General features: G+C 39.7%; 2 protein-coding genes across 7 annotated transcripts; one reads left to right on the top strand and one right to left on the bottom strand.

Annotated features, from left to right (window-relative positions):
* Positions 1 to 20: 20 nt before the first annotated feature.
* Positions 21 to 22674, bottom strand: LOC148891299 (mitochondrial adenyl nucleotide antiporter SLC25A24-like). 5 transcript variants are annotated; one of them, XM_089007545.1, is made up of 12 exons: positions 22537 to 22674; positions 21309 to 21410; positions 9179 to 9305; positions 7733 to 7820; positions 6718 to 6829; positions 3652 to 3810; positions 3419 to 3571; positions 3225 to 3332; positions 1849 to 2016; positions 1623 to 1773; positions 669 to 864; positions 21 to 569 (listed from the first exon to the last, which is right to left on the bottom strand). In XM_089007545.1, exons 1-12 carry the CDS (start codon positions 22573 to 22575, stop codon positions 470 to 472), a joined length of 1503 nt encoding a protein of 500 aa, XP_088863671.1. In that variant the 5' UTR covers positions 22576 to 22674; the 3' UTR covers positions 21 to 469. The 5 variants fall into 5 exon arrangements, with proteins under 5 accessions (XP_088863671.1, XP_088863669.1, XP_088863670.1 ...); XM_089007543.1 differs by lacking the exon at positions 22537 to 22674 and having other exon boundaries at positions 21309 to 22504; XM_089007544.1 differs by lacking the exons at positions 21309 to 21410; positions 22537 to 22674 and adding an exon at positions 9437 to 10084.
* Positions 10861 to 21469, top strand: LOC148891300 (EEIG family member 2-like). Of its 2 annotated transcripts, none has more exons than XM_089007551.1 (11): positions 10861 to 11821; positions 13437 to 13557; positions 14591 to 14620; positions 14841 to 14957; positions 15885 to 15931; positions 17997 to 18100; positions 19112 to 19192; positions 19265 to 19472; positions 19594 to 19730; positions 20925 to 20988; positions 21134 to 21469. In XM_089007551.1, exons 1-11 carry the CDS (start codon positions 11679 to 11681, stop codon positions 21174 to 21176), a joined length of 1095 nt encoding a protein of 364 aa, XP_088863677.1. In that variant the 5' UTR covers positions 10861 to 11678; the 3' UTR covers positions 21177 to 21469. The 2 variants fall into 2 exon arrangements, with proteins under 2 accessions (XP_088863677.1, XP_088863679.1); XM_089007553.1 differs by lacking the exon at positions 10861 to 11821 and adding an exon at positions 12462 to 12616.
* Positions 22675 to 22678: the final 4 nt, after the last annotated feature.

Here is a 22678-nt window from a genome sequence, read left to right as displayed (position 1 = left end):
AAACATAAAAACATTGAAAGTAGGCTTTGACAACCATCAGTTTAGTCTCGATAACAATATGTCACATTCGACAACCAGTTTGGTTTTGTAGTTTCACAATTTTATGTTTGCATTCACGTACAGTTCAGCTCTTGAGTCAAGTATTTTTTTGCTTGCAAAGGGTGGACATTTCAGTGTCTTTCACAGCAGCAGGAAGACAAATAAGCATGCTGTAAGTATAAATAAATCAGCTTTTAGCTAAGAGCAGAGCATTCTTAGTGCAATAAAGTACATCTGTCTGACCACGGTCAGGTCCAGTTTAAGCTGGCCAAGGTCATGCCACATTTCGCCAGCTATTTCTTATCATTCAGCAGAAAACAGGGTGTCCGCACTTGTTTGTTTGCCGCGTCATTTGCTAAGTCCCAAACCAATCTTCATGTACTCGTAAACGACGTAGCTGATGCTGACAGCTGGAATAACTTTCATAAAATTAGGCAGGATACCCCGGTAGAGTCCAAAAAAGCCGTCTTTGATGAAAATGTTCTTTAGAAGGGAACTCATGGTGGGCTGGTCCGACGCATTCAAGGATGCTGAGGAGAAATAAGAGAAATACAGTGATACCTTGGTTTACGAACCCCTTGGCTTACGAACTTTTCGGTTTACAAATGTTAAATTTATGAAAATTTTACCTTGGCATACGAACTTTTTTCATACACGGAGCTGCCTCAATGAGCGATGTGTCATTCGCGAATGAGCCCGTTCTTCTAACAACAAAATGGCCGCCGACTTTTTTGTCCTCTATTCCCCGCCCCCAGTCTTCGGTTAAAGCCACGTGATTGGTCAAGAACACAGCAGTGAGGGGAGGTGGTTTAAACATTGAAGAGACTGGCAGACGACAGTGAGTGAGTTTCAACTTTGATAGTTCAAAGGCAGAGTGTAGACTGCAAGGTTAAAATATCCCATCAATCAGGCTCCACAAACAACCCGCACAAGTTATCTGTACACTTGATACAAAAAGCTATCAACCCAGCTAAACAGAATACAATTGATGAGGAACTAGATAAAATTATCACAGAGAAAGCACCTACAAGGGATCATTCCTCAAGATGGTGAAAGAAGAAGGCTACGTTCCTCATCAAGTGTTTAATGCTGATGAAACCGGCCACTCCATTCCATCACGCCATCAACGACCATCACAAAGGTAAATAAAATGACTTTAGTATACAGTACAGTTTATTTCTTTAATTATAATACCATAGCACATTTATTATACATAAAATAAGGTATATTTTGTGTAGTTTTAAGGCTTAGAAAATTAGAATGTAGAAAAGTATGTTTGATGGGGACCTGGGAACGGATTATTTTCATTTTAATGGTTTCCTATGGGAAATTAATTTTTGGGATACACACTTTTCGCCTTACACACTCTGTCTGGGAACCAATTAAGTTCGTAAGCCAAGGTATCACTGTAATTGAAAACGTGGGGCTTGTGTGATATTTTAGGATGAAACTAAAATGCCTTACAACCTTTAAACATTCCCCCTACCTCAGAGACATTTTTTTTGGCAAAAAAATGTTTTTTTAAGATTTAACGAGAAAACAACAAAGCTTCGCTTAGCATCAAGATTCAGTTAGCAAGTTACCTCTTGCTTGCATGCGTGTGCGGACGAGGGCGAGTGGATAGCTCGCTAGCTGTCCGCAAGTACTCGAAATGGTCCCGCATCCCAGCAACACAAGAACACCTGGGTTAGCCGAATCTTTGGTGTGGTACGATAACCATGCATTCTTCAGACTCTGGAGCAAGAGTGCAGAGAAAAAAAGTTCAGCGAAGGAATTTGTTGATGAATACTCGTCGTCCGGTCTCTGTACCTCATAAACAGCGAGGTCTATCCCCGCGTAGGGAATAATGCCAAGTAAGTTTGGAATGTAGCCCTTGTAGAAGGCCTTGACGCCTTCTTTCTTTAGGATTGTCTTGGCGCAACCGAACATTCCTGAATACTGGCCGGTTTTCCTCAGTGTCAGTCTAGTTTTTAATACCTTGGGGAAAGAGACGAAAAGACGGAATGAATTCTGCCACCAGGTTGGTTTATTACAGTATTTCAGTGGCCCCAGACTACCCGGAGAAAACCCACGTGAGCACGGGGAGAGCATACAAACTCCATGAAGGAAAGCCACAGCTGAAAAGCTATTTGCTGTCATGATAACATTTTCCAGAGATGTTCTCAAGAGTCAAGGATTGTTTGGATACAGCTGATCTCATTCAGGAGACTCAACGCTGCCCTCTGGTGGCCATTTTTTAATATTACTACTATTATTTATTTCTTTTTTTTTTTAACTTTCCCATATTAACTCATTCACTGCCAGACATGTGCAATAATAAAAATAATAATAACAACAATAATAATAATAATAATAATAATAATAATAATAATTATTATTATTATTATTATTATTATTATTATAAATGTCATTTATGAGTGCCTTGTGTCCACTCCAGTGCCAGGGTTTTTGTCTTTGTCACTTGAATTCCAGAACCCACAAAATAATAATAATAATAATAATAATAATAAGAATAATAAGAATAGCGATTGTAATAATAATAATAATAATAATAGTGATTGTAATAATAATAATAACAATAATAATTGTAATAATAATAATAATAATAATAATAATAATAATAATAAATTTAACTTACTAAGGTTTAGGACTACTTAAACATTCAATACAGCGTTACAAACCTTACTTAGACTCTTCTTTCATCAGAAAAAAAAAGTTAATTTATAAATGATATGGATCTGGAGTTATATTAGCTTGAAATGAGGGCAGCTGTCCAAAATACAATGCAATACATACATATTGGTTTATATAGCGCTTTAACAACAGCTGAAGCTGGAACAAAGCGCTAACATGGAAAAAAGGGAAATGCTGCCTCCTTGTGGAAAAGTAAAAAAAAAAAACATTGACAGAGGCCATGGCCAGCGCTTTATCGGCACGCAAACATGAAAAAAAAAAAAAAAAACGGGAATGGCGCTCTATGTCATATTTTCAATTCCCGAATAAATTTGTGAAAGGCAGTGACTGAATTAATGGGCCAAAACCTTTCAACCCATGTAAATAAAATAAAATAAAATAAAATAGGTCATGATTTCTTATATGGCTTTTCTATAGTGTGGATTTTCACCAATTTGCGCTTTATCTCAACACTAAATGGGGGTTGAGTCCCAAATCAACACAAATGGTACCTCCATGGGGTAAATGGCGGTCTGTGCAGTTGCGCCAGCCAGCGAGCCAGACAGAAACCTTTTGTGCGTCTCAATTTTTTCCCCTTCACCCGATAACAACTTCTTAAACTGCAACAAAGGGGGTTGGGGGGGGGGAAAAAAGTTGCTGTACTGTATCCCCCCCACATTGCATACATTTTGAAGAAGATCGCCACCTGTTCATACGCCATGAATTTGATAGCCGTCTCAGGTGCGATCTTGAGAACATTGATGCCGTTGCCCCTCCACAGCGAAATGACGCCTCCCTCCACGATCATCTGCTTGAAACCTTTTGCCAGACTTATTTTGTTGCTTTTGGTGGAGTGAACCTGGATGAGATAAAACAACGCCGTTGACATTTCTCATCCAAAAAAAAACAAAAACAACCTTTTGCTTGAAGTGGATTTACCTGCATGAAAACCTTTAATCTATCAAGAGGGGCCGTACCGGTGCGAGAGACGGAGCCCGCCACGGCGCCTGCGACAAGTTGCTTCCACCAACCGCCCGAGCTTTTCTCTTCCTCGGTGAACTCATCGGGGATGGCGAGGCTGTCACCGATATCCAGCACCTACGGAACACATCGGCCGCATCATTACATCATTAAGCTCCTTCAACTTCCTTTTCTGAAGTCACCATATCGCATGCAACGAGTTGACAAACGGCAGCCGACAAAGATGATGAAACATTAACTCATTCGCTGCCATTCCCAAATTTATTCGGGAATTGAAAATATGATGTAGAGCACCATTCCCGTTTTGTTTTTAAATTTTCTCGAGTTTTGTTTTTTCATGCTTGAGTGCTGATAAAGCGCTGGCCAGACCTCTGGAATTTTTTTCCCCTTCCACCGGGGGGCAGAATTTCCCTTTTTTCCACGTTACCGCTTTGTTCCAGCTTCAACTGTTGTTAAAGCGCTATATGAACCAAAATGTATGTATTGCATTGTACAGGGTGACCCAAAATGATGCGTACCCATGAAAATGTCAATTGTGGCTTTGATTAAAAAGCTATTTATTTCAAATTACAACCACACATTATTTAGTTTATGGAAGACCATTCACCGGAGTTTCAGCTATTTCTGTCAATTTTTAGTCCATGTATGGCTTTCCCAAGATGTGTTCCAAATGTCCACCATTTTGTTGCAAGCAAACCTGTGCTCGTCTGACAAAGTTGTCAATCACTTTTACACACTGTGTAAAAGTTGTTGCATCTTGTGAAAGCCATATTTTGACTAAAAATTGACAGAAATAGCCAAAACTCTGGTGAAAGGTCTTCCATAAACTGAATACCGTGTGGTTGCAATTTGAAATAAATAACTTTTTAATCAAAGCCACAATTGAAATGTTCATGGGTATGCATCTTTTTGGGTCACCCTGTATTTTGGAAAGCCGCCCTCATTTCAAGCTCATATAACTCCAGAACCTAGATAATTTAGGAATGAACTTTTTTTTCTGATGAAAGGAGAGAGTCTAAGGTTTCTTACGCTGCATTGAGTGTATATGTAGTCCTGAAACTCAATATTCTGTGGGTCCTGGAATTTGAGTGACAATGACAAAAACCCTGGCACTGGTGTGGAGACATTTTACGCATATCTGGCAGTGAATGTGTTAAATTCAAGAATCACAACAACAGCGCAGTGAATTAATTCCAAACTGTAAAGAAAGATAAGCAATGACCTGCGCCCTAGTTGACAGAAGCATTCAGAGCTTCGGATAAACATGAGCGGTGTTTTCCCAAAAGCAAAAGCAGCGAGTCTTTTGGTGAAACAAGGTGCAGAGCTACCGTATTTTCCAGTGTTTAAGGTGCTTTAATAACACCTGAAGCTGGAACAAAGCGCTAACATGGAAACAAGGGAAATGCTGCCCCCCTGTGGTAAAGGAAAAAATTGCCAGAGGCCATGGCCAGCGCTTCAACGGCACCCAAGCAAGAAAAACCAAAACCCGAGCAATTCGGGAATGGCGCTCTATGTCATATTTTCAATTCTCAAATAAATTCGGGAATGGCAGTGAATGAGTTAAAGGACAACCGACGCCCCCGGACAAGTTTCGCCCATAATTTGTAAAATCACTTGAAATGACTTCTACTGAGCGTATTTTACAAAGATTCCACCGCATATAGCTATATTTGCCGTTTTAAGATTCGCACTGAGTATTCAGGAAGTCTTGTTTTTGAGTTGGTGACGATTCCTGATGTGACGTCACATCTGGAACGCCCCTGACCGAGAAAGCGACACGCAATGCATTTTGGGTACTTTGTTTGGTCTGAAAACATCGTGTTGATCCGTGTTGATGTCAAAATTAGAAGGAAAACACAACTAATGCGATGGTGAATCCTCGTCTGTCGCACCAAGACTATTATTTGATACTAGTTGACACAAATCAGCCCATTTCCAACAGAGATTGGGCGCCATCTTGTGCATTTTCTGGGAGCTACATTGGAGTCCTGACGGCTCAAATTGACGCGGAAGGACTTCTTTAATCGATTGCAAACATGTATGCTTTCCTCTTCAGAACTATTTGAATCATATTCATAACTGGATGAGTAACAAGAAAGCATCTTCTCCGAATCTGAAGCTATTGTTTTGATTCTCGAGCAAGGCAATATGTCCTGGTGTGACGTCACGAACAAGGGGGCGGGTCCTTCTGAAACTCGCCATTTTTGGGGTCATTTTGAAGTAGTTTTGGGACACTTTAAGTCATTTTTATTGGTGTTTTGCATTTGACTAAAAATATCAGCCTGCGTGTTTTGGGTATTTTAGATGCTATAAAACGTTTTTCTGATGTCAGTTAGGAAACAAAAAAATGGTGTCGGTTGTCCTTTAAATCTCATCAGTGAGTCGATGGGATATGATCAACCACTTGCGCAATATGGATTTCATGTTCCATCCATTTGTATGTATTTTCTAATCCGTTTATCCTCACGGGGTCTCGGGACGGGGTTGTTGGAGCCTATCCCATGTGTCTTTGGACACCCTGAACCGATTGCCAGTTAATCCAAGGCCGTCCGGAATCAAACCTCTGCACAGTGGGGCCGACATGCTAACTCCACATGCTAACTCGGCGAGCGATGGGCCTAATTTGCTTGGAGACACATTCGAAAATATTCTGAACACCTCCCAGTAAAATTGAAGGAAGGATTTTCACCCCAAAGAGTTGGTCCAATAGTTTTTGTCCACATGATGTAGCCACAAGCTAAGCATGCTAAACATTAACTAACTAAGTCGGCGCTCTCCACTTAATTTGGATTAAGAGCCGCTGGGAGTGTTACAACAGAGCTGACCTAATTATTTTAGACAGCCAAAGTCTTTCTAAGCAGCGGCCAAAATGTTGACTGGAGAGAAAAAAAATCCATATCATCTATAAAAAAAAAAAGGCTTGACGAGTGGACAACACGTGATTGTGATTGGATTGCATAATTGATTGACGGCATTTCACAAGCGACTGTTTTATTTCACGTGTGTGCGGCAAATGAGTCGTACCGAAGAGTGTTTCCAGTAGCGGATGATTTCCTGCAGGTTGTGTGCGGGGTGAAACAGGAAATGTTCTCTCCATTCGTTCCAGTCAACCATCATGGTGCCATCAATGTCCATGCTGGGGGATTAAAAAATATATCACAGAAAAATATTTAAAGGACAACCGACGTCTCCGGACAAGTTCTGTCCATAATTTGTAAAACGGCTTCAAATGACTTCTATTGGGCGTATTTTAATAAGATTCCACCGCATAGAGCTATATTTTACGTTTTAAGACTCGCGCTGAACATTCAGGAAGTCTTGTTTTTGAGTTGGTGACGAGTCCTCACGTGACGTCAGAAAAGGACCGCCTCCTGACAGTAAAAAAGACGCATTGTAGCGTCTTTCCATCACGTCAATGTATTTTGCTGTACTGTTTTTTTTAAACCGTGTGTTACATCCAAAAGCCGCCAGCAGAGGGAGTCCAAGCTCCATGGAAGGAATTTATTAACTGATTCATTCCTCACAGCTCGGTGACCATTTTCTTGCCTCTTTTTGGGTGAGACATTCCCCCCCGCCCGTTTGCCTCAAAATGACACAGAATAAATTATTTAATCAATTGCAAACTTGTATGCTTTCCTCTTCAGAACTATTTGAATCATATTCATAACTGGATGTGTAACAAGAAAGCATATTCTGCGAATCTGAAGCCATTTTTTTGATTCAAAAGCAATGCAAGACGTCTTGGCGTGACGTCACAAACTGGAGGCGGGACTTTCTGAAAATGCCCAATTCGCAGCTCAATTTTTTGCAGATTTTGGACACTTTAAGTCATTTTTATTGGTGCTTTGCATTTGAATAAAAAATATCATACTGCGTGTTTTGGGTATTTTAGATGCTATAAAACGTTTTAATGATGTCAGTTAAAAAACAAAAAAGTGACGTCGGTTGCCCTTTAAGAAGTCCAAATTCTAGCTGATAGAAAGAAAATGTGACTTATTTTCATTGTAGTTGGGGGTAAAAAAGGTATTGGGAGGCAAACCTTTGCAGGATTTTCAAGGCATCCACTTTGCTGATGTCCAAACCAAGTTCAGAAAGAGACTGCTGGATCTCAGTGGCATCGATCCGACCTGGCATGACGATAACAATTGCAGTTAACTCATTCATTGCCATTCACAAATGTATTTGGGAATTGAAAATAGGACGTAGAGCGACATTCCCCAATTTGTTTTGTTTTTTCATACTAGGGTGCCGATAAAGCGCTGGCCATGGCCTCTGGCAAATTTTCTTTGGTTTTCCACAAGGGGGCAGCATTTCCCTTTTGTCCACGTTAGCGCCTTGTTCCAGCTTCAGATATTTTTAAAGCGCTACATAAATGAATATGGATGTATTGTAATGTATTTTGTACAGCCGTCCTCATTTGAAGCTCAGATACCTCCAGACCTATATCATTTATGAATTAATTCTTTTTCACAGATGATTTTTCACAGCGTTTTTTTTTACGCTACATTGAATGTTTATCCGGGTTGAGTGAACGCTGGTGCGTGTGGCTGCCGCTGCTCGCCCGCAGAAAAAATATCCTGGGACTGTAAAGTGTCCTTGAGAGTTTTGAAAGGCGCTTATAAATGAAATGTTTTATTATTATAAGTATTATGTAGTCTTAAAATTCCATTCTGTGGGTCCTGAAATTCGAGTGACAATGACAAAAACCCTGGCACTGGAGTAGACACATTTTTGCACGTCTCATACATGTTAAGTTTCATAAATCATAAATCGGGACAATTTTGTACTCGCGACTCTGTGGTGCGTGTTAAAATAATGTGAGCGTGACAAAAGTGTCAATTATAAGTCAATAAAACACGAAAAGGCTGATTGGAAAGTGTCCTTGAGAGTTTTGAAAGGAGCTTATAAATGACATTTATTATAATAATTATTATTTATATATTACATTAGTTTATACTGTAAATGTATTTTGTTTTTTTTTACATTTTCTTTTGTTCCTCCTTACAAATTATTGTGAGGATTGTGGTCAAAATCGGGGGTCTCCCAACTAAATCGTGAGACTTAACATGTATGACGTCTGGCAGTGAATGAGTTAATGCAAATTTTGCTGTTGAACCTCAACAAACAGTATGGGTCTATTTTTTTTTTTTCATTTCTCCAATACACGATTCAAATCATCAGCAAGCTCTGCGGGAGATTGATAATGATACTAATACTTGTTACAGTGTGAAAATAATTATAGTACAGTCCATCATGATGGTTCAGCTTCACCTCCATTTTTCTTTTCGGACTTTTATGGTGTTTCGGCCATTTTCTATTTTTAAAACAAAAGGACACTATTTATATTGGTATTTTGGGAGTAGTCGGTCAAAGAACCCCTAATCTAAACACATCTTGTAGCAGTGGTCTCTTATTTTTTCCGGACTTGAATGTGTGCCAGCATAAGTGAATTCTTACAGTGTTTAGACGGTGAAGCAATTCCTACCGTCGTTGTTTCTATCCAGACTCCTAAACGTCAGCCGCAGTTTCTTCTCGTGCTCCTTCAAATATTTGGTAAACTCGTGAAAGTCCAGACTGCCGTCCTTGTTCTGGTCACCACTCATCACAATTTTCTGCAAACACACACGCACACCCACAGTGGCTCATTCTCGCCAGCACTTTTCTTGATGGGAATGCATGCAAAGGGGAAGGCGACCGAGTAGGGTTCCGGAGTTCGCACAAGCTCCCCGGGGCCGAGCTGTACCTGAGCAGCACCTTGGCGGAACACTCCCATCGCTTTCAGGCCCGCCCGTAGTTCGGCGACATCCACCATGCCATCTTTATTCGCATCGAGTTTTTCAAACAGGTCCTGGTAGGACCGCTCACTGTCGGCATCCCAGCACCGGGCTTTGGGCAGTAAACCGCTCCGCAACGTCCGAAACATCGTGCAGGTCGTGTGTAAGCGACGCGCGTGACACCAATTATCTCTTAATCCATGTTGGAAACAACCGACGACGTTATAGCTTCAACATAAAAAACCAAGATGTGTATTGTTGAAATTCTTACACGGATATTGGATCGTCCAGTACAAACGCAAAGCGCTTCCAAAGCTTCACAGGGAGGAAATGCAGTAGTGGCGGGGGCGGAGCTACGACGGCTGCGACGCTATTCGCAGCATTTTCTGCGGAAAAATAGCAATGAAGCGAAAGTAAAAAGCACACCAGCGCACACAACCCGTGGATGCGAAGATTCTAGCATGGTCCCTCGCAGGTGAACTTTGTAGTTGTCCGTTTGTTGTGATAGCGAACGAAAACAGAGAAGGAAATGCTGGGCCTAGTCTCTCTATCCATCTTCACGGATGTGTCGTTTGAAACACGCAGTGTAAGGTTTCTTTATGCGTAATGTGGGAGGCGGCCGCGAGGCGGCGGTGTTTTATTGAGTTGCCACCGACGCTGCCGGATTTAAAAACAACACAAGCAACGATTTTTTTTAGCTCCAAATCATTTTAAATGGAGCAAAAAAATGCCAGAAAGAGGACTCCACTACTCGAGCATTTTCATATTTTTGTTTGTTTGTGTGATGTGTTTTTTATGTAAAACATAGAATAATAATTTCAATGATGTTAGTTCCCCCCCCCCCCAAGTCAAGGTGTTAAATTTATTTCACAATATTGTACATGATTTGGTGAAAACACACCATTTGAATCAAAATGAACAGCGAAAAGACCAAAACGTATATATATTTTTTCCACATTTCCAAGAAATATGTTGAAATGATTACATTTCTTATGTAATAATAATACATACATACATACATACATACATACATACATACATACATACATACATACATACATACATACATACATACATACATACATACATACAGACAGAGTTTCAGAAATCATAAATCAGATTTTTGTACTCGCGACTCTGTGGTATGTGTTGAAAGAATGTGAACATGACAAAAGTGTAAATTAGAAGTAAATAAAACACAAACATGCTTTTATTGTTGATACATTCAATTACTATGAAAATATATTTAGTTTTTTATCTTTTCTTTTGATTCGCCTTACAAATTAACTGTCCGTATTGTGTCAATACTGTAGTTGCTTTAAAGTGAATATTGGGGTCAAAATCGGGAGTCTCCCGACCAAATCGTGAGACTTAACATTTATGAATAATAATAATAATAATAATAATAATAATAATAATAATAATAATAAATTTCATTTATAAGCGCCTTCCAAAACTCTGACACTTTACAGTTACAAGATAAGTTTTTCCTGATTTCCCATTTTTTGCTTGTGTTTGTGTTCGCGAGTGAATTATTGAACAGGAAAATGTGAATATGTACAGTACACCTCCCCTACCGAAATGCCCCAAACATTGGCGATGGGGGACCTTTTGGGGGGTGGGGGGCTTTGGCACCTGCCCCACGATGTAGCAGTACAGTTCGACACTCATACAAACTACAAGCAACAATTACTGGGATTTTTCTTTACCTTTGATCGGGCGGGATTGTATGACTGCAAAAAACAAAATGCATCACTAGCTGAAGTGAACCTCTAGTAAAACGATTACTTTCATGCCCGCAATGTTTTTTGTTTTGTTTTTTCAAGTTCATGTGACCTTTAAATGGATCCGTAAACGTTGCAGTTGCGTCATATTTTGCATTCGTTTTGTGACGGCGAGCTGCTTTTTATGACTTCTCGGTGACAGAATGGAGCGTTGCGGTCGAAATGCATAATGTGTAAGCTAAGCTAACTGTCGCTTTCCACCATGCGAAGAAAGTTTGTTTTCAGTGTTGCAGCCAACGAAATGATGACACGTCACGAGTGTCTCAATGAGCAACAAACTGTGGGCAAGGAGAAGCCCGTATGGTTTTTGAAAAGGTTTTGAACAGCTCAGGGGGGGGCAGCAATCGGTTGAGCAAGTCCCGTCGTGTTGTTCTCCGGCTGCCTTCCGGCACCCGTCTGCAGCGCCGTCGCCCACTTTGACGCAGTAATGTCGTTCTTTCTCATGAAAAAGAGATTCGAATTCAAAGTGGATTTCGATTTGGAGGAGTTGTCGTCAGTTCCATTTGTCAACGGTGTCTTGTTTTGCAAAGTTCGCCTTGTACACGGAGCCTTCGTCCAAGAGTCTTCTCGGTAAGACTCTTACTCTTGCACATTTCCCCATTGAGGACGATTAAAGGTTTTCTGATTCTGAGTCTGATAATATACGTCAGATTTGTTTTGTTCTTGATGTAATGGAGTTGTTTATGGAATGGAGATGATGCATGGTCAGAAATCTCCGTTTAGCTTTTATTTTGAAAAATAAACACCAAATACTACGTCACACCAAATTCGATATTTTTGATCTACGTATTACTTTGTGAAATTAACAATATTTACTTTTTTACATTCAATTAACGACAATTGGGTTTTTTAATTGACTTCTAAAACAGTTAAAAGATGTCCACGAACTAATCCACAAGTGTTGTCATTTATTGTGGAAGCGACTGTACTTAACTTATTGAACACTTACTGAACGGCGGTACAAGGGAATAAAACTTTGGTTGTTGTATGCGGTATCACGTTAATTATTGCACAAATGTACACGCAAGTTTGTCATTTCTTTTGCGATTGTATGAGGAAATATTTAAACTTAGTACGTTAACTATTAAACTGACTAAGAGTAACGATGTATCAGAATCAGAAAACCTTCATTTGTCCCAAAATGGGGACATTTGCAGTCAACAGCAGCAATTTGAAAGGGGATGGGTGGTATTGTATTGTAAGAGGGAGTACTTCAACCTAATCGTATAAAGGAGTATTTTAACTTTTACCAGTACACAAAGGAATGCTTCAATATACTTTAATGAAAGGGTCCAATGGTGTACATGAATGTATTTATTGTACACGTGTACAAAGCAAGCGAGCGCTTTAACTTGTTGGATGAAGGTATAGTACCTTAAGCTTCAGTTATTGTCCAAGAACTACTTGCACTAGTTTATTGTATGTGTATACAAGGGAATACTGTAACGTACTTTATTTTTTTGTAGAAGGCAGAACTTACTTTACATAAATGTATTATTGTTATTATTTACAATGAGATACTTCTAAAATGAAATGGCGATTGTACCGCTGCATTGAGGTTACTTGTTGCTTAGCAACTACCTGGCTCAATTGTTGATGAGAACATATTTATTTATTAAAGTGGTATGTCTCAAAAGCACCGTAGTCAACCTGACAGGAATTCTCTAACTGGCTATTTAATGAAAAAAAAAACAGTATTATGGATTGATTTGTTGTTTTTACAGTACTCTGTGAAAATGGCAGCAGATGTCCCTCGTGGATAGAAATTCTGCTTCATAACTCTGAGGTTAAATCATGCATTTTATACAAAGGCAAAACGTGAGGACAGTTTACGGACTCCATGGTGATAACCAAAATAAGAAAACTAACTTCCTTCCTTGGGGAAAAAAAAACATCATCTGTTGCGAACAGCCAATATGAGTCACTTTGGAAAAACGAGATGAGACGTAACGCATGCCAACCCCATCGTTAGTCATCAAAACATCACCAGGGTAATGCTTTGCTAAGACAAACCAAATTGTACACTCTATTTTCAAAACTGTTTTAAGTTGGGGAGGCTCAAACCGAAGGTTTATATAGAAAATTGTGATTTTCATGTCGTTTTGAAACATGAATCGAAATATTCGAATCCTTTCCTGTAGTTAGTCCGAGTAAAATTTTTCAATCTGCGTTCTTTCTTTTCTAGGGAGCCCGTCCAAGCCAACTGTGTGTACTGGAGAAAACACTTCACCTTTGTGTGTAAAATGAGTGCTAATGCCCGGACGGGTGTACTGGATCCATGCGTGTGTCGAGTGTCAGTACGTAAGGTACGTGTCATGTTTCGTCCCCTTCAAAATGAATTCTGTCGATGTGACAAAAATGTCGGAAGTGAGAATTGAAAGTGTCGATTCATGAAAATGATGACGCAAGTTAAGAAGGAATGTTAATTTCGTAACTGTGATCCCAAAGTCACTGCGTAGAGCAGGCGTGGGTTTATAGTGTAAATCAGGCACCACTGTGATGTACAGTGATACCTTGGCTTACGAACTTAATTGGTTCCCAGACAGAGTGTGTAAGGTGAAAAGTGTGTATCTCAAAAATTAATTTCCCAGAGGAAACCATTAAAATGAGAATAATCCGTTACCAGGTCCCCATAAAACATAATTTTCTACTTTCTAATTTTCTATGCCTTAAAACTACACATATATACCTTATTTATGTATAATAAATGTGCTATGGTATTGTAATTAAAGAAATAAACTATACTGTATAATAAAGTGTAATTTAAAACAGATTCTTTACTTACAGACAGCGTATTGTATAATAAAATTGTTTTATTCACCTTTGTGATGGTCGTTGATGGCTTGATGGAATGAGTGGCCGGTTTCATCAGGTTTAAACACTTGATACAAACACTGAATACAAGGCCCACAATGGAAGCACAGAAAATCTGGGGTAAATGTGAGGTGAACAGGCACAGCCTGTTAAATTGTCATCCTCAAGTAGGAGATCTGACCTTGGGCGGAATTTAGGACTTGCTAAACTCCTTCACAGGAAGAGCTCATTAGCCATGTTACAAATCTATCAGTTCACGGAAAGACAAACCATTAAAATGTTTAATTTCTATTGGTTTATGGATGTTGGTGTTTGTACCATGGGACATCCGGGGGTGTGGTATTCAAATCAAGAAGACTGTGTTTTACTAATGTGTCACATACATTTGCAAAAACTGCGCCCCCTGCCGGCAGTAAAAAAACAATCCTCCTGTGTTCGATCCTTTGTTCTCAGTGTCCGAACAAACATCCCTGACACTATGCTAACCGATTCTGTTTTTTTTTTTTTTTTTTTTTGTCATTCCAGGAAATGAAGGGCGGGAAAGCATTTGCAAAGGTATTTCTTCTATCTGTGAGCTTCACAATCAATAATCCAATTGGAATAAGGTTATCACTCCTTTCACACAATATAGTCAACAGCAGGCATTCGGTGTACTTTTCACACTGTGACTCCTTTTTATGTTTGCTTCTGGTTGGACTGATTGAAAAACCGTATCTGTCATTCAGAATCTACACAGTTAACAAGTAACAAATGTTGCTTTGTCAACCACATGCAGCTGGGCTTTGCTGATTTAAACCTGTCCGAGTTTGCCGGGTCAGGCAGCACTACAAGAAGATGTCTCCTGGAGGGATATGATACCAAGAAAACCAGACAGGACAATTCCATTCTTAAGGTAACCACCCCTAGTCGGTCTCAAATTAACTCATTCACTGCTAGACGTGTGCAAAAAATGTGTCCACTCCAGTGCCATGGTTTTTGTCATTGTTACTTGAATTCCAGGACCAACAGAATATTGAGTTTTAGAACTACATAAATATTCAATGCAGCCTAAGAAACCTTAGACCGGTGGTGTCAAAGTCATTTTTTTGCCGAGGGCCACATTGTAGTTATGGTTTCCTCTCGAGGGACGTTATGAATTTGGGGAAGCCATTAGAATGTTTAATCCCCTCCACATATTACATATAGAGCGCACAATGAATAAATGAAGAACTAGTTTTCAAATCTGAAGTCAAGAATAATGACTGTTATTGTGGTTTACATCCAAAAATCCGAAATTTTGGTTAGGATTTTAGCACACATCATGGAATTTCACAAGATTGATTTGCTTTCGCGGGCCGAATAAAATGATGTGGCGGGCCGGATTTGGCCCCCGGGCCTTGACTTTGACACCTGTGCCTTAGACTCTCTTCTTTCATCAGAAAAAGAGTTAATTCCAAAATTTTATGGCTCTGGAGTTATATGAGCTTGAAATGAGGGCGGCTGTCCAATGCAATACAGACATGTTGGTTTTGATAGCGTTTTAACAACAACTGAAGCTGGAACAAAACACTAGCATGGAAAAAAGTGAATTCTGCTCCCTTGTGGAAAAGAAAAAACATTGCCAGAGGCCACGGACGGCGCTTTATCGGCACTCAAGCATGAAAAAAACAAAAAACAAAAACGAACAAATTAGGGAATGCCGCTCTACGTCATATTTTCAATAACATATAACTTTGTGAATGACAGCAAATGAGTTAAAGTCTTAGCACAAAAGAAAAATGCATTCGAAAATCTTCTGATTGTTTATCATCCTTCGACTGACATTTATCTCATCTTGCAGGTTGTCATCACAACACAACTGATGTCTGGGGACCCATGTTTTAAAACGTGAGGATGACCTCTTTAACCCCTTAAAGGACAACCGACACCATTTTTTTGTTTCCTAACTGACATCAGAAAAACGTTTTATAGCATCTAAAATACCTCTATCTAAAAATGACCCCGGAAATGGCGAGTTTCAGAAGGTCCCGCCCCCTCTTTCGTGATGTCACGCCAGGACGTCTTGCCTTGCTCGAGAATCAAAACAATGGCTTTAGATTCGGAGAAGATGCTTTCTTGTTACTCCTCCAGTTCTGAAGAGGAAAGCATACATGTTTGCAATCGATTAAAGAAGTCCTTCCGTATTATTTTGAGGCATCTGGACTCCAGTGTAGCTCCCCAAAAATGCACAAAATGGCGCCCAAGCTCCGTTGGAAATGGGCTGATTTGTCTGCTGGGAATTTGTGTCAACTAGTATCAGATAGTAGTCTTGGTGCAAACACAACGATTCACCATCGCGTTATTTATGTGTTTTCCTTCTAATTTCGCCATCAACACCGATCAACACGAAGTTTTCAGACCAAACAAAGTACCCAAAATGCATTGTGTGTCGCTTTCTCGGTTAGGGGCGTTCCTGACCTGATGTCAGGAATCGTCATCAACTCAAAAACAAGACTTCCTGAATATTCAGCGCGAGTCTTGAAACGTAAAATATAGCTATCTGCCGTGGAATCTTTGTAAAATACGCCCAGTAGAAGTCATTTGAAGTGATTTGACAAATTATGGACACAACTTGTCTGGAGGCGTCGGTTGTCCTTTAAATCTTTTTTTCATTGTTTCCAACTTTTTTTTTCAAGACAATCTTTCGCGCTGCAAATAACAACAATCAGCTTCATTCAACTGCTCTGAATTCAAAGTCACCATCATGCAACATGACAATACAGACAATGTTTTAACCAGTAGTTAAAAAAAAAAAAAAAACATTATCTTCTAGAAATCAAAGCAACATCTTGCCATGTCACTTCAATGACGCACTTGCCGTTTTCTGACGTGAAAATGAACCGCCGAGATCAAAGTCTCATTTTGATCCTCCCAAATTTATCTGAGCGCCGATAACGCACCCCGACAGTCATTTGCGACGTCCGATTAAAGTGATAAGATCGATACCAAGGAAGTATAACCCAGTTAGCATGCCAGACTCTTGTGCCAAGTGTAAACAAAGAACATTCATTTAAGACCACAATTTGCCTTACTGTTATTTTATAATCTGTAGCCAAGGAACTCCCTACCCAAAGTCCAACCTAGTAGCAACCGAGTCACACATCCCACTCAGTGTTACTCACTCCGTGCGATGGATTTATAACACAGTGCGATGGAATTATGATGCATTCCTGACTCTGGTTTCCCCCCTCTGTGTTTTAATATAGCAACGCAGAAGGAAATAAAGGGTGTTGCCAGCCTCTATTAGTGTCTGCTGCAGTACGTGGTACTCAAGCAATGACAATTGACCGTATTTTCCGGTGTATAAGGTGCACCCCCAATGAATGGTGTATTTTCAAACTTATTCCATATACAAGGCGCACCGGACTATAAGCTTCAATGAATGAAAAAAAGTGTTCCAAATATAATAGATGCCGTATTTTCCGGTGTATAAGGCAATCCCCCAATAAATGGTGTATTTTCATATACAGTATAAGGCGCATCTTCAATGAATGAAAAGAAGTTCACCAAATATACAATACAGACTAATTTATTTCGCGCTTTCACAACAGCTGTAACAAAGCACTTCACAACATCGTCAACACAAAGCAAAATAATAAACAACATAAAACGGACAATTGTACACGGGAAAATGCGGGAAATCAACTCGCGAATCATCCATTTCGAACTAACGCCTGTTCATGCTTGTCCAAGAAGGGAAAGTCATGACGTGTTTTTGTAGCCTTTGTTTCACCTCGACTAAGACAGGAATGTGTTTTTTTCTCTTGTACGAATTCTTCAAATAATTAAAAAAAAAATGCTCAGGGTTTTATAATACCGACTGTTGGGCACGCATAACATTGTGCAATCATGACAACAACTTCAAAGTCTTAATATCTGCTTTTAAAAAGGACACTTCTGGCTCCCCTCGCAGGCCCTCATCCACGGCCATGACGTTGGGTGTACCGCAGGCTGAGTCAGACTGTCTTCTCGAGGAACGTAAGGGAGGAGACATGCACACATCCCATTCGTTAACAGGTAGCGGCACACAAACCGACTCGAATAAGCCATCAAATTAACATTCTTGGCCAATGTGGAATTAAAACAGCTGGGTGGTGGATCTCAACGGGATACTGTCATTGCAGATCATGGTTATGAAATATGACTGTATTTTCCGGCGTAGAAGGCGCACCCAAAAGCCTTGATTTTCTTCAAAAGACTATACTGAACCTTATACGCCGATGCACCTTATATGTGAAGTCATCTTTAGCCACGACAGGTCTCGCAACTACTGAAGGCCTGGCTATCTATCTGTTAGCTATACATTAGCTAGCAAGCTTTCTATCAGAGTTACTTAGTTATCGAATTAGTTGTCTATTCACTAGCTAGCTTTCTATCTGAGTTACTTCAGGGTTGAGTGAAGGCCTAGCTAGCTATCTGTTAGCTGTCCATTAGCTTGCCTTCTATCCGAGTTACTTAAGTATCTATTAGCTGTCTACTAGCTAGCTACCTTTCTATCTGATTTACTTCAGGGTTGACTGAAGCCTGGCTAGCTATCTGTTAGCTATCTATTAGCTAGCTAGCTTTCTATCCGAGTTACTTAGTTATCGAATTCGCTGTCTATTAGCTAGCTAGCTTCCAGGTTGAGTGAAGGCCAAGCTAGCTATCTGTTAGCCATCTATTAGCTAGCTAGCTTTCTAGCAGAGTTACTTCCGGGTTGAGTGAACGCAGGCGCGTGTGGCTGCCGCTGCTCACCCACAGAAAAACGTATCCGGTGACTGTAAAGTGACCTTGAGTGTTTTGAAAGGCGCTTATAATTTAAATGTATTATTATTATTATTATTATTATTATTATTACTTCACATATAAGGCACATTTCCGTATAAGGCACAAGGTAATCTTTTGAAGAAAATCAAGGTTTTTGGGTGCGCCTTATAGACCAGAAAATATGGTAGTTTTGAAATATTTTGGAAAGGGTTATGTTCAGAATAAAACAAAGTCAATAATTTTTAGGTTAGCTTACTAAAATGCTGATTTTGCTCTATTTAGCGACACCAGTTCCAGAGGAAAAATTTACCAGTGGTCACACCAGAACATCCAGCTACACCAGTCAACTGTCCAAAGTTTCTGGTACATATATATATATTCCATATACATAGATGTATTCCCTCTCATCTCACTTCTTCGAATATTATTTTACAGGCTACAGTTCAAATCATTCCAGCTCACCAGATCTGAGACATCAAAGGAATGAGTCAGGTGATTCCGCCTCAATCGGCATTGAGAGCATCCTGGAACCCAACGAGCAGCAAACCGAAAAAGCAGACAAGGAGAGCCGGTCCTCTCCAACAAACCCCGCAAACTGCCATCACGCTACAGAACAGAACTGCACACATGCCAAAACATCAAGGTAACACACCACATCCGATCCGTCTGGAAATGGATATTTTAAAGTCAACAAATTGAACATGAAATGTTCCCATTGATCAGATTTTACACAACATCCCACCTTGTTCTTGTCTGCCAATTAGACATCCGGTTAAGCAAAACTCAATGGAGAATCAGCTGACGAGGGTAAACGACACCAGGGTCAGCGCAGACGACATCATTGACAAAATCCTGCAGGGCCAGGATTTCAGTCACGGTATCTTGGACTCCAGTACGGAGGGTGTGTACTTAAAACTGGGATGTCGGCTAACATCCTGTCAACGGAATCAAATTACATTCAAGCGATGCGGCGTCTCGGCGCACTTGGATGAGATTGTCTGCTGCTAGTGGTGTAATGCAAAATTGACAGTTAGTTTACGTCATTACGTTTAAAGGACAACCGACGTCTCCGGACAAGTTGTGTCCATAATTTGTAAAATGGCTTCAAATGACTTCTACTGAGCGTATTTTACAAAGATTCCACCGCATATAGCTATATTTTACGTTTTAAGACTTGCGCTGAATATTCCGGAAGTCTTGTTTTTGAGTTGGTGACGAGTCCGTACGTGACGTCACTGAAAGAACGCCCCTGACCGAAAAAAAGGACACATTGTAGCAGTCCTTCCATCACGTGAATGCATTTGCTGTGTTTGTTTGGTCTGAAAACGTCATGTTGCACCAAAAAGAGCCAGAAGAGGGCGACCAAGCTCCATATAAGGAATTTATCAGCCTGTGGAAACGGGCTGATTAATTCCTCACAGGAGCTCGGTCGTCATTTTCTGCCTCTTTTTGGGTGATACATTTCCCCCCAATGTTGCCTCAAAATGGCACGTAATAAATTATTTAATCAATTGTAAACACGCATGCTTTGCTCTTCAGAACTATTTGAATCATATTCATAACTGGATGTGGAACAAGAAAGCATATTCTCCGAATCTGAAGCCATTGTTTTGATTCTCCAGCAATGCAAGACGTCTTGGCATGACGTCACGAACCGGGGGCGGGGGGCTTTCTGAAAATGCCCAATTCGCAGCTCAATGTTTTGCAGATTTTGGACACTTTAAGCCATTTTTATTGGTGTTTTGCATACTGCGTGTTTTGTGTATTTTAGATGCTATAAAACGTTTTTTCTGATGTCAGTTAGGAAACAAAAAGTGACGTCGGTTGTCCTTTAAAGAAAATCAATCTATGTTTTGCTTTTCTACTTTCATTTCTTTCATAACTTTGCTGCTGTGAAATGTAAATTTCTCCACTGCGAGACTAATAAAGGCAAATCCAATCCAATCCAATCCATCCAAGGCTTTTAGGTGCGCCTTATACACCGGAAAATACAGTAATAAGTGCAGTAACGCATCAAAATCTGATACAGGGATTTTTTTTTCTTCGCCATTGCATTTACCGATTGTAATGTATTTATTTGCACTTGTTTTTACAGAGGAAGGACTACGTTTGTTTGTCGGTCCTGGCGGGAGCACAGCTTTGGGAAGCCAGCCTACTCGGTGGGTGTTAGTTATGTAACTCTGCAATGTGTGTGTCGCATTTCATGAATTAAGTCCAGTCGTAATATAATATTTAATTGGAACCATTTTTACAAGCGTGTCATTGTTTCTTGGAATGTGAAATATGTGTGGTGTTTTCTTTCAGGGTCGCAGCTGGTGCATTTGAGCAGGTGGTGATCAAGCACTAAGCTTTGAGAAGTATGCGACCGTCATGAAGGGCGGCGTATTAATTACATGCATTCAGAAGTAACATCAGAAATCGCCTGCCACTAAGAGGGGGCGGTTGTGTACAGGACAGAAGAGTACGGGGGAATACCTACAGCATCTGTAGACCAGGAAGTCCCTCTAGTGTCCAATAAGTGAAGTTGAAGGCCACGGTGTGCAATGCAGTGCAGCTGAGCGGGAATCAGTGATCCTGTAATCTTTGTACATGACAAGAAAAAAAATATTAATGTTGTGAATACAAAGCTATTTGGCATTACTTCATAGTTTTGGAGTGTTTGTAACATTTCCACTATGTTTTTGAATCTTTTACTGGTGTTTTGCGGTGAGCCTACCATAAACATGTTTTATCTTATAACACATTAGTGAAGGGTGTACAACACAAGGTACTGTTTATGGGCTATATATTTATTTAATGTAAGTAATGGAATTTTGTCATTAGTAAAAAAATATGTATCAATATATTTAAGATGAATGGTCATCAGTTGGTTTTATATTAAAGTACTATTTTAATTTGCCTTAATAAATACTGTCATGCTCAACAAATGAGTTGTTAGTAAACCTCAAATGTCATCCGAGTCTGTTTTGATTGTATACTGAGAAATTGATTTGAAAAAGCTTACTTTTTACATCATATATCTCAATGTAAAGTTCCTACCTGTCTATGCAAAATAAAGTGTAAAAATCTATTTAAAAAATACAACCCCGCAAATTCGTTGTCATCAAGTCACATTTTTGAATTCTTAAAATTTAGTGTAGTTTTTTTTAGCAATGGTCAAATTATGGTTTTTATCAGTGTTTATTGAAGTTACGAAAATAAAATACAGAGTTGTCCTGTAATGTTTACCCATGTTATTTCATTCTGATTCACCCCACGGAAATGTATGATTATTAATATAACGGTTATTATTTTGTTTATGTATTCAATAGTTATATGCGTTTAAAACCACGGACGGTTTGGACTTCCAGACGGTGAAACTTATTACTGGAAAAAAACGGACTCGACCGCTGAAAAACGTTTAAACAAAAAAAAAGATGGAACGGTTGGAATCATGACTGCGCACGCCTAACGAGCCTTACGTCGCATGCGCAAAGTAAGAGCAAAATAAAATAATTGCTGCGGTAAAATGTATTGAATTGTATCGACAAAGTCTCTGATGTTTTTTTATAATTAATCTGACATGTCCCAATTAAAAAAAAAAACATTGCAATCGGTTACGTTCGAGCAAGGAGAGCCGGTCATCCGTCTGATACATTGTCTGCCACACGAGAAAATGAAAGGCAGATGTTGGTATTCGTGTTAAAATTACAGAGGCATATACTTACCGAACATCCGAGTGTAGTTAAATCCAACTTTAAAAACATTCCACAGAAATAGAATCAAAAATATGCGTCCTACCATCCCACGTTGACGTATGCGCGACAGCACTGCACCACTTCCCCACCATCCAGTTCCGGTTCCACTTCG

Source organism: Hippocampus bargibanti, linkage group LG11 (assembly GCF_051943395.1).
Source record: "Hippocampus bargibanti isolate YZ-2025 linkage group LG11, ASM5194339v1, whole genome shotgun sequence".
In the NCBI taxonomy this organism is placed as follows: Eukaryota; Metazoa; Chordata; class Actinopteri; order Syngnathiformes; family Syngnathidae; genus Hippocampus; species Hippocampus bargibanti.
This window is presented reverse-complemented; position numbering and strand designations above follow the sequence as displayed.

What these genes read in the sequence shown, in the direction of transcription:
- LOC148891300 (XM_089007551.1), top strand. Translation starts at nt 11,679, where the DNA reads ATGTCGTTCTTTCTCATGAAAAAGAGATTCGAATTCAAAGTGGATTTC. An exon ending in AGGACAATTCCATTCTTAAG is followed by an intron (nt 14,958 to 15,884) that starts GTAACCACCCCT and finishes CTCATCTTGCAG; the next exon opens with GTTGTCATCACAACACAACT. An exon ending in TTGGGAAGCCAGCCTACTCG is followed by an intron (nt 20,989 to 21,133) that starts GTGGGTGTTAGT and finishes GTTTTCTTTCAG; the next exon opens with GGTCGCAGCTGGTGCATTTG.
- LOC148891299 (XM_089007543.1), bottom strand. Translation starts at nt 21,554, where the DNA reads ATGTTTATGGTAGGCTCACCGCAAAACACCAGTAAAAGATTCAAAAAC. An exon ending in GCCTTGAAAATCCTGCAAAG is followed by an intron (nt 6,830 to 7,732) that starts GTTTGCCTCCCA and finishes TTAATCCCCCAG; the next exon opens with CATGGACATTGATGGCACCA. An exon ending in CCGCCATTTACCCCATGGAG is followed by an intron (nt 2,017 to 3,224) that starts GTACCATTTGTG and finishes TCTTTCCCCAAG; the next exon opens with GTATTAAAAACTAGACTGAC.